This window comes from Camelus ferus, chromosome 23, assembly GCF_009834535.1.
Source record: "Camelus ferus isolate YT-003-E chromosome 23, BCGSAC_Cfer_1.0, whole genome shotgun sequence".
Classification (NCBI taxonomy): Eukaryota; Metazoa; Chordata; class Mammalia; order Artiodactyla; family Camelidae; genus Camelus; species Camelus ferus.
The window spans coordinates 13004812-13016159 of NC_045718.1; the positions used below are offsets into that span (position 1 = coordinate 13004812).

The 11348-nt window shown below is 63.1% G+C and overlaps 1 protein-coding gene across 1 annotated transcript; it reads right to left on the reverse strand.

Moving 5' to 3' along the window:
• Positions 1-466: 466 nt before the first annotated feature.
• Positions 467-9427, reverse strand: PTPN7 (protein tyrosine phosphatase non-receptor type 7). Its single transcript, XM_032466908.1, is given in 11 exon segments — positions 467-2092; positions 2361-2474; positions 3787-3944; positions 4534-4644; positions 4940-5077; positions 6100-6176; positions 7396-7480; positions 7750-7933; positions 8293-8372; positions 8375-8618; positions 9003-9427. Coding segments are annotated over 10 exon segments (1086 nt in total). The 5' UTR covers positions 8420-8618; positions 9003-9427; the 3' UTR covers positions 467-1998.
• Between the last annotated feature and the right edge of the window lie 1921 nt (positions 9428-11348).

Sequence of the window (11348 nt, forward strand, 5' to 3'; positions counted from 1 at the left end):
AGGATGTAACCTGGGGACCTGCTGACCCCCGAAGTCCCCAGCCCACTCTGGGTGCCCCTCAGCATTTGGCATTCATCTGCACCCACATGTCTATTGTTTTAGTCAAAGGTGCAGAAACCTTCAATGTCAACCTACAAAACCCACCCGAGATGACCTCGAATTGCCACGGTGGAGGAATCCCAGAGTCCTGGCCCAGCATAATATTCTGGGGTGTTACATTGTTAAGTTCCGTGGTCCTTCTCATCCCTGCCGTTTGTTAAGTCCCTCTGGAGCGCCCAAGGAATGCTTTGCCCTGTTTCCCAAAGCGACCCCAGTCTCATCTGTTTCATGTGTCCCTGGAAGCGCTGTAGAGGCACGAGCCGGGATGAAGACCCGCAGCCTGCTCCTGCTCTGTGGATTCCTACGCTCTCTATTGCTGCAAAGAGGCTCCGGAGGCCCGAGAAGACGATGGAAAGAAGGACTGACTCAGCCGTCTGACAAGCCTTTATTTTCCCACCTGGGGTCTTTCCGGGTCTGCTCCCTGAGCTCTGGAGTGGAACGGGGCAGCAGGACCCAGGGTGGGGGTGCTGTGGGCCCGTGTGGTGCTTTTCGTCCCGCAGGGTCTGAGCTCAGGACAGGCTTGGGCACCTGAGGGCTCTGCGCCCAGCTCCACAGGCCCCAGGGTGCCTCTCACAGGGCTGGGGAGGTTCCTGTGTGGGTTAGCCCACTCCCTGGTGGGGGGTGAGGAGGCCAAGCAGAAGCGCCAAGAACGTCAGCCTCAGCTCCAACGCTGCACGGTCTTCGGGAGAGACATCCGCGCGAGAGGCCCAGCTGCTGTCCGGGATCCAGCTCCCGGGGGTTCCATGGAGGACCGGCATCGCGAAGGCAGTGCCAGGGCCCAGCGCCTGGAGAGCCGGAGGCTGCTTTCCTCCCCCCGTAGCAGCCTGTTTTGGGTTCGAGGACCAAGGATTTGGAGGCCTCCCTGGGGAGCAGAGTTCAGCCCTGAGATGGGTCTAACCCTGGACGTTGTGTTGATGTGAGACTCGGAAGAGAGTTTGCCCGGTTGGGTAGACGTGAGGGGTCCTGGTTCAGCCCAAGCCCCTGGGTCTGCATAGGGTGCTTTAAGCCAGGTTGCTCCTGAAATAGCCACGCTGTCCCTTGCGTGCTCTGCAGGGCGGAGGGTGTGGCAGGCTGGTTGTCTGTAATCAGGCCGAGCTCCCAGCTCCCTCATCCCGTTTCCTGTGTGCTTCCTGGGTACTTGCAGCCCCCACTGAGGTCAGAAGGCAGGCAGAGGGTCTCCCTAGGGAGGAGCTGGCGGCTGGTGGCTGGCAGTTACGGAGGTGCAGGCCGCCATCTAGGCCTCCAAGGGGTCCCCACACTTTCCATCTTCCAGAGATTTCAACTGTCTGGCTGGTTCACCTCTGTAGCCTGCTCCCTGGACACATGTGTGGACCTGGGGGAGTCTGGGTCCTTGTTCTCTTTGTGGGGTGTTCAGCCTCACAGATGTGGGCTGAGGAAGCAGAGAGTCACTGAGAGGAGGCTGAGGACTTGACCAAGGAGGACCAGACTTTCCCCAGCTTGGGCGCTTGGCCTGTTGCTGGGCAGGGCATGGGTGGAGGATGATCTTGGGGTCCCTTTCTTGCTGGCCCTGGGGAGGGAGTGGAGCTGGAACGGCTTCTGGGGGCCCCTCGGACTGCTTTCTCCTGATGGCAGCAAAGCATTTAACATCCATTTCGGAGGGAGAGGCTGGCGCTTATGTGGCATTTCAGAGACCAGGGCACCTGGGCCTCTTTCCAGCTCTGGTGTAAGTGTCAGCCCCTGGCTTTAGGCTCAGAGAGACATGGGGGTCCCCCGAGGGTCCACTTGGGGCCCTTGGAGGAAGCGGCACCCATCTAAGGAGCACCCATTCCCATGCCCACCCCAGGGGTCCCCCAGGTCACGAGGCCTGCTTTCCTCAGACCCATCTTTCCAGGCCTGGCGGGAGGGGGCAGCCCCCTGGGCCGGGGAGGGCACCAGGGGTCAGGGGCTGGGCTCCTCCGGCAGCTGGGCAGCGTACAAGGCCAAGGTGTGGTGCAGGAACTGGTACTGCTCCGCCGTCTGGATCATGCCCCCCCTGTGGGGAGAGGCACCCAGACTGTGAGCAAGGGGTCCGTTCAGGCGGCAGCATCCTATGGGGAGGGGCCTAACTCTAGGCACCCCCGAGAGCTAAAGTTCTAGGTAGAGACGCCTTTCTGGGCGTGAGCTGCAGAAGAAGCATCTCTTTAAGCAAAAGGGCCCTTCCTGTCTCACGGGAGGTGCCGCCGCACCTGTGGGTACTCGGCCCCCGAGAGGCATCGGTGACCCTGTTCGTGTCTCAGTCCCGGTGACGTGCACGGACCCACCTGTCCAGCCGCAGTTGGCACACGATGCCCAGAATGTCCACCTCCCCTCGGGCCTTCAGCTGCTGGCAGCCAATTCGGGTGGCGATGAAGCAGCCGGTGCGGCCGATCCCTGCACTGGGTGTAGCCAGGGGAGGGTGGGGAGGTCACAGGGGGCCGGGTGGGCCGGGAGCAGGCCCCACACTATAGAGAAGGTGGTGGGGACCAAGGGCACTCTATCCGGGCGTGGCGTTGGGGGAAGTAGTGCTACCTGCACAGGCTGAGCCTGGCGTTGGAGGAGGTCACGCTCCTCACAGCCCCACTCTAGACCTACCCCAGGTCACCCTCCGGTCCCTGGGGACATTTTGACGGGTGGTAGACAGCGGCTTCCAGCCGGCAGCGCCCACATGGGGCCCCTTCCCTAATGGTCACTCGTCTTCACAGCTGCTCTTGCTCCCGTGGCCCCCTCAGTCCTGCCCAGTCTCTCTCCTCCAGTCTGTCTTGCCCTTGATTCCAAAGTCTTCTCAGGCCCCCCTCCCGTGGGAAGTCTTCCCACGTGGACGGCTGATGGGAGCCACTCCTGACCCCCTCACTGTGTCCAGGTGTCCCCTGTGGGGCGGAGGTTCCAGATGCTCTGTCTGTGCCCTGGGCTCTGCCTTCTGTTTAGGGTATGCACTCCCAAATGTTTTCCTTATTTTAAATCTGCCCCCTGCATCTCCCCCTACTCCACCCCAATCCACTTTTTTTGCTTGTGGCCTAAGTATTCTTTTAAATGGCAAATTCAGGCTTCTTGGCCAGTCCTGCAAGCCCCCTCATCAGTGGGCCTGCACTTGCCTTCCAGCCTCGTCTCTCATCCCTGTCCCCCCATGGCCCCCAGGCCTGCACTCTCTAACTCCACTCTCAGCAACCCATCAGTTTCTGAATTGCACCTCTGGACCTTTGCACGTGCTGCTTTGCCTGCCTGGGAGGCTCCCCTCCACTACCCTTGGCTAATTCACCTTCCAGGTCTTAGCTTGGCTTGGAGGTCCCTTTTCCTGGAAGACCTTCTCTCGTCAAAGTCTGAGTTAGGTGACTTTGTCCTGTGCCCCTCACCCACATCATTCTCTCATCACCTGTTTGTTTATCTGCCATCTTCCCCACCAGACTGCCTTGTTTACAGCTGTCTCCTTAGCACCTAACACTACACCTGACAATGAGGTTTTCAGTAGACGTGTGGGAGATGAATAGATGAGGTCCCGACACCATGTCCCTCTCCTCCCCCAGCTTAATGGGAGCTGCCTCTCTGGACTGTGCCCGGGTTCTGCAGCAGGAAGGAAGAGAGAAGTGCCTGCTTAATGACCTAGAGGTTCCTGTCCAGGTGAGAACTAGGCCTGCCCAGCCCCGCTCTGCCTAGACCCTTCCTAGGAGAGGCCCAGTGGGAGGGAAGGGCTGCTGCAGAGGGGAGACGTACCTGCAGTGGACCACGATGGGCCCAGTGCTGGCCGCTGTCTCTGGGCTGTCCTCCACCTCAGCCACCAGTCGCAGCAGGGGCCCAGCTGATTCTGGGGTCTGGTGGTCAGGCCAGGCCGAGAAGAGGATGTGTTTCACAGACCGGCACTCCTCCTGGTACTGGGAGGGGACAAGGCATGAGAACTGGGAACAGGACGAAGGCACTGTCCACCTTCTCTGGTGCCAGGGCTGAGTGACCCGGCGCAGCCATGGACCCCGAGCAGAGAACCAGCCTTGTCCTGCCCAAGGTGCTCGACCACTCCCTCCTCTGAAATGTGGGGAGAGAACAGTATGAGGGGAGGGTGAGACCCAAGTTCGAGTTCTTAACCTTGAAAATGGGGACAGTGATGCTCCGAGGACAGTGAATCCATGCAGAAGTGCTTTGAGGAGTAGGAGACACTCCACAGTAATAGGCGAGCTTCTAGGCACTTCTGCACGTTGTTGTGCAAACCACTGACCCCTGGAGCACCCCCGCCCTCCTCCTGGCTCTTTGGCACAGGCGCCCATGTGGCTTGTTGGCACTGTCCTGCGGGACCGGAGGCTCCCTGAGGACAGCATCCCTGTCCCTCTTTCTCTGGGCCTCAGGGGCATCTTTCAGGTGTGAATTCCGGCAGGTTTGGGTGAGCAAACCCCTGACTCTCAGTGGAGGTCGGCCCCAGTCCCCAGAGGCTAAGGGGTGTCCCGACGTCCCCGCGAACCAGAGAGGTACCTGGACAGTGAGCTGCCGCACCGTGTATTCTGAGCACTCTCTCATGTCTTGGGTGCAAATGTGGAAGGGCCCGTAGGTTTCCTCTTCTGTGGGCCAGTAGTGGACACATTTCTGGGAGGGAGGGAGCTGGGAGTCAGAAGGGGAGGGTCTGTGGGCTGGAGTGGGGACCAGGGCAGCAGAGAGGGGAATGGGGTCCCCCACCATGTCCACCCCAGCTAGAGGGCTGGGCTGTCTTGAGCTTGACGCCTGCAGATAAAGTGTCCCCGCCTCTGCAGCTGTGGCTGGCCTCCAGGTGGTGTATTTTGGGGTGTACAGGTGTCCTGAGCTGCCCCGAGCAAGGCTGGCTGCGTTGGGGCGGGGTGCAGCCATTTCTGGGCTCACTGGGGGCAGCGTCCTGGCTGCCTACCTCCTTGCCCTCTCGGAGCCGAGTGAGCATGATGACGAGCTCCACCTCCTCCTGCCACACCATCTCCCAGAAGTCCGACACGGTGTTGGGCATGGGGCCCTGGGTCGCAATGTAGGCCCTGTCCTTCCCACCGTAGCCCTGCGGCAGAGGCACGGAGAAGGGTGGGCGGTGAGGCCAGAGCCCAGGGGCTGCAGGTTGGGGTCAGGCTGAGGGCGGGGAGCATGCGCCCCTGGACACACAGGAGCACAGACACGCACACCGGCAGCCGTGTGTCTGAATGAGGGGCACCTGACTTCCAAGCCTGGTTCTGCTGCCGACAGCCCCCTGTGTCTTGCCTGCAAATCAGGGGTAGTTTCTAGCAGGTGTGAGGTGCGGGCGACACTCAGCAGAGTGTGTTGAGGGCCAGGGCCTCTGTGACGTTCGTCCCCTCCCCCACTTGCTGCCATCTACAAAGTGCGGAGAAGGCAGGGCAACGCTTGTTGAGTGGATGTTTCACACTTACGTGTTACTTTGTGTGTTTAGTAGCAAGATGTAGCCTTTTCTTCTCCCCTTCAGAATCCTCAGCTCCCCACCCTCCAGAGCCAGTGAAATCCAGACCCTGTTCACCTGGTTTCCACGGGCAGATGGGCGACCATGTGTCCCCAGGCACGAGGGCTGGTCACTTCCCTGCACCCGGCCGTTGTGCTATCCACTCTGAGCCGCCAGAGGGCACTGCCCTCACACCCACTGCCTCCCACCTCTGCTGGCCACCGGCTCCCTGTGACTGAGTAAGTCGACCTTGGTGGCCCTCTGCCTCCACAAATGAGGGGACGCGTGAGGAGCAGCGAGGGAGAGAGAGAGGGAGAAGGGGCCGGCCCGCACGCTCCCGCGCAGACCTGGCAGTCAAGGGGGCTGGACCGTGCTGCCCTCCATGCTGAGAGGCTGGCAGGGCCAGGCTGACAGGGGGGACATAGGGCACCAGAGGTCTTATTCCAGCATCATTTGATGTCTGCTCTGTGCTCCCAGGGGGCATCCTGGAGGCCTGGAGGCTTGGCCCCGGGCCACGGCAGCGGGGGTGTTGAAGCCCAGACACGGGGAGCCCAAACCTCCAGCTACGCTGGGAAGCGTCCTGGGGGGGTCTCGGGACACGCCCCCCCATCCCATCCCTGCCGGCGACTCACCCGGATGTAGTTGGCGTTGATGTAGTCCCCGTCCTCCTGGCTCTGTGCCCGGCCCAGACAGACGCGGCTCTGGGGGTCTAGGAAATGAAAAGCAGCAGGGCCACAGGTCAAAGGTGGGAAGAGGAGCTTGCTGGGCTTGCGTGGTCCCTGTGTACAGCAGCTGGCCCGATGCCTGTGGGATTATTTCATGTGCAGACAGTAGGGAGCCACAGAATGATCCTGAGCAGTGGAATGCCGTGACCCAAGCAGTAGCTGGGAAGGTTAACGAGGTGGTGCTGGGCGGAGCGGCCTAGAGAGGAGAGGGCAGCCCTGAATGCTAGTCTGGAGATAGCGAGGTGCAGAAGAGGGCTGGACCACGAGGAACGGGGAGAGAGGTGCTGTGCAGGGAGAATTTGTCCTGATGGTGACCACGGGATTCAGATGAGCGACTTGACCGAAGTCACGCCTGGGCCCAGACTCAGGCTTCATTCCGCCACAGGGCATGTTAGCCTCTCCTTCCAAGGGGAGGCCTTTCTCCAAGTCTAAGTCGGATGAAGCTGGTTTGTGGGGGAAAGGAGAGGGGACCGGCTCCCCAGGGCCAGCTGGTCTGGACAGAGTGTACCTGGGGTCTAGCCCCTTGATCAGCCCAGGCAGCAGAGGGCGAGGACACTGGGAAGATCAGAACAGGCAAGTCAGGGGGCTGCAGCCTCCAGACGAGGTTGCTGGAGGCGGGTTAGCCAGATAAGGCTGCTTGGATGGGAGAGAGTCTCCCTGGGTCTCATGGCCAGAGGATCCCACACCTGCCTCTGAAATAAAAGAGGGTCTGACCCTGGGTGTGTCAAGCCTGCAGGGTCGACCCCTCACAGCTCCAGTCTTGCCACTGTCCTCTCGCCAGCGCTGCCCTGCCTCCGCCCGGGATTCTCAGAGCCCTCTCCTGTGGGCCCATCCTGATGGGGCCTCTTCCCCTGCAAACCTGAGCTGGGAAGAAGGTTTGGTTCAACTGGCTGTGTGACCTTGGGCAAGTTACTCAACTTCTCTGTGACTCAGTTTCCTCATGTGTAAAATGTGGATCATAGCACCATAGATCAACTTCCTGGGGTCCTCCTGGGCAGTGCTGGCCACAGTGCTGCCCTGTTCTTATCCTGGTGTGGTGGCTGCTCCTTTGTCCCCGGCCAGGTCCAGCTGTGTGTATTTCTCGGCCGAAAGAGGAGGCCCCACGAAGGCAGCTCTCCCTGGCTGAGGCTTTGTGTCTTGCCTTTGGAACTTCTCTGGCCCCAGGGACTGCGCCCTGCCCCCAGGCCCTACCGGAGTTCTTACTTGGCAAGATGGTCTTGTATCGGTCCTTGGAGGCGTGGCCAGGAACATTCAGCTCTTCAGGGCTGACGAAGTTTGAGGGGATCTTCTGGCAGGGGAGGGAGGAGTGAACAGCCAGCCCCTTCCAAGCCTCCTCTCCCTCCACCTGGCCTAGCAGAGCTGGGCCCTGGCCACTCCCTCCTGGCCTCAAGACATGGGTCTGGATGGGGTGGAGGGCAGAAGAGGGAGCCTGGGCGAGCTCCTTCCTGGAGCCCCAGAGCTCTCTTCCCTAAGGGCTCCCAGATGGCATAGGCCCGCAGGCCATAATGGGGCGAGGCCAGGGGCTGCAGTGGCTTCCAGGGGACCCCACGTTCTTACCAGGAACTCCTCTTCCAGCTGCTTGGGGCTGGGCGGCTGGTGCTGCAGGGTCCAGCGGGTGAGGGGGTGCCCGGCTGTGCGCAGGAAGTGCAGGGTGACCTCGCGGGGCGTGCTCACGCAGCAGACTGGCTCCACGGCCCCCAGGGACCGCACGTCCAGTGTCAGAGAGACGTTGGAGCCCCGCCTGCAGCACGGATGGCGGTGAGCCCCTCACGCCCGCCTTCTGGCTGTTCTGGGCCCGGGAGGCCACTCCTCGTCCTCCCCTTGGCCCAGGGCCCCGCCAGGCCCCATCCCATGTGCGCCAGAGCAGGCAGCCCTGAGCCCGGCTGCCCCCACCTCCCGTTCCTGGCCCTCCTTCCAGGCCCCCACGCCAGGGCTGCTCAAGCCGACCTGGGGTTTGGGGCCCAGGCACACGCTTGGTGCCCCAGACGTGTAAAGGGCATGCAAATGAGCACATCTGGCTTCCTTTCCAGGCTGGAGAGGCAGTGGGGGGGGGAGCAGGCAGGGCGGGGGGCTGGGAAGGCCCCCCACAGAAGGTCTCACCTCTCCTGCAGCCGCACGTGCTTCTTGGGTGGTGCCTGGTCGGGCGGAGGCTGGGTCATGGCTGCCCCCAAGGCGAAGGTGAGACTGGCAGCTGTGCTCTGGGACGTCCCCCGCGGGCCTGGACCATGCTGGGGAAGCTCACTCAGCCATGAGCTTGGACCTCCGGGCTGCCTGACAGGCCAGAGGGAGGCTGCCAGGCCCAGGCCAGCCTCCTGCCCTGCGGCGCCTCTGTTTGCACTGGGGTGTCTTCTGTTCCCCAGCAAGTGGTGGCTTTCTCACTGTGGGGAGGCCAGGATCTCTGCAAGGGGACCCCGGGCCGTGGCAGTCTGGACAAGATAAAGGGTGGAGGTTGTGGGTGAGGATGGGGAAGCATCCAGAAGGAGGGGGAGGGGGAGGGGCCGCTCGGGCCCTAAGCTGGGGCGACAGTGAGGGAGGAGCAGACAAGGTCTGTATGAGGGAAGGGCCACGGCTGAGACGGCACCTCTGGGTCTACGTGGGCCTCCTCTGGACAAGAAGGTGGAGGCCTCGTGAGCCTTGGAGCCACAGGGGGCCCGGCATGCAGGCTGCTGGCCTGACTGCTGGCGATCCCACTCCCGGGGCCATGCTGGCTTTGGGGGTCTCTGTCCAGGGAGGTAGGCTGGGGGTGTTTCCTTCCTCCTCTGCCCATCCCCCCATCCCGCCTCTGTAACCGTCACAGGAAATGGCCTCACCAAGCCCTTGAGCGACAGCGCGTGGGGAGGCAACAGCTGGGGGCACAACTTGGGGCGCGGACGTGGCGGGGCCCCTCCTCTGGGGACAGTCCCCATCTTCCAGAGCCAGGGTCCCAGCTTCCGAGGTGGGGTGGGGGTGTTGGAGTTGCTGAGCCCAGGGACTGAGGTGAGGGCAGGAGCGGGTGTGCAGGTGCGGGAGGCAGAAAGACTCTCCGCGGTGGGCGGCCGGCGGGGCTCCTCTGCCCCTGGTCTCCCTGCGGAACCCTGCCCGCCCCCTCCTGCACATCGGCTGCTCAGCACCCACTCCCCATCCAGGCACCGTGACCCCAGGCGCCCTCTTGCACATCCTCCTCGGAGGGGCCCTCCTGTCTCCCCAGGTCTGCACCACCCCAGGCCCGCAGGACCCCTCCACCCCCAGTTCAGGGACTTACTGAAGCAGCTGTGTCCCCCGTGTGCCTCTTTCCAGCTGTCTGTCTGTCTGTCGGTCTGTCTTTGAGGGCTGAGAAGACTTCAGGAAGCCAGCTTCCTCCCTCCGCCCCTCCTCACTGCCACCCACGCACACCCAGCTGCGTGCTGCCACCACCAGGGGTCGGTGCCTCCTGCCTCTGCCCTGCTGGGGGCCGGCAGGCAGTGTCCCAGCATCGCTGCCGTGGCCCGAGGCCCAGCTCCCTGGGAATGGACGAGGCGCCAGGCTGTCTCTGACCACCTCGACCCGATCCCTGAGTTCCTGAGCCCCTGAGCCCTGTTCCTCCTGCAGCCCTTCTCCCTGGGGTCCTCGCCACGTCCAGCCTGCTTGCTGGGCAGAGCTCAGCCGACCCAGCTCTGGGCTGGCCCGCGTAGAGGCCCAGGTGCTCCTGCTCCCGCTGACCTTGTCCAGAAACTGATTTCTGCTTCTCTGCCCCTCAGCCCCTCACCCTGGAGGCCTGAGCTCCTCCAAGCCTTGGGAATTCCCGGCCAGGCCCAGGCAGAAGTGGGCACAGACTTGGGATGGGGTGGGGGAAAGGGGAGGCAGGCATCCTTGCTCCATGATGGGGAATGTGAGGCCAGGCCGGAAGGTGGTCCCCAGGCCCCGAGCTGCCTCTAGTCTGCACTAGGCCAGCCACCCTGGAAGCACGTAGTGGAGACAGCTGGTCAGAGGCGCTGAGGGCCTTCCCCTGGCCCCAGCCCCTTCCAGGCCTCCTCCCAGAACCCTGCCATCTGCTCAGAGACTTACAGAGAGTAGATGGTCTCTGGCTCTCACATCAGGGAACTCCCGGGTCTCCTTCGCTGCTGGGGCATCTGGAGCCTGGGGTCTGGGGGCGGCCCCCAAATCCAAGACCTCTCTGCCTGGCCTCTGCCTCGCCCGCAGGCCTCCTGGTGGCCAGGGGCCTGGCGGGTGCGTGCTCCCGGCCGGCTCATCTCTTACCTGGTGACATTCCCCACACCCCTCTCACGCCCCCGTCTCTGATTCAGCTGTCAAATGATGACAGCAGGAAAGAAATGAGGTGCAATAGGCAGGGGGTGGGCCCGCAGAGGGGGCGATGGGGAGGGGCGGCCTTCTGCTGGCCCTGGGGTGGGCTGATGTGGAGAGCAGGATGGCGCTTTCGGGCTCTGCAGGCCCCTGGCCCGGCCCTTGCTCCTGGCTCCTTCCTGAGCTGCCCCTCAACCACGGCCCTCCTTCTCTCGCCTGTGCTCCTCTGGGGGATCCCATGAGAGGAGGCCTGGCACAGCTGGGGTAGCAGTCTGCTCTGGTGCTGAGATGGGGAGGAGGGGCAGGGGTCTGGGGATGCCTACTGACCCTGTGGGCAGTGACCTCCGCCTCCACAGGCCCCCAGCCCCTCCAGTGTTTCCATCAGGGGACAGCGGGGCCCTGGGGATCACATGGGGGGCGGGAGGGGATTGGAAAGAGGGCCGCCCGCTCTGAGCCACGCTGTGTCAAGAACAGGAAGCGAGGACACCGCAGGGTGGCGAGGAGGAAGCGGGCGCGGCCCTCCCCACACTGTTCTCCCAGGGCCCCCCATTCCTTGGCCCCTGCTGGCAGTGAGCACACTCCTTCCCCCCCCCACCCCAAGGCTGGGCCGTGGCAATGTGAGGTGCTGGAGCTGAGCTCCTGGGTGGGGAGCAGGACGCGGTGGGCCAGGGGGTGGGGATGGTGGGTGGGCGAGCGGGGGTCAGGCGAGACCTTGAGGGTCCCTCATTCCCTTTGGGTGTGTGTGGAGGGGGCATAGTCACCTTGCCTGCTGCCCGCCTCTCTCCCCTGGACACCCGTGGAGGTGTGTGACCAGAGCTCGGGGGCACCACCCCCGGAGCTCAGGGAGGGCAGGACTGGCTGGGGGGCCCAGGCCACCCGCTCTGCCCTCTCTGCAG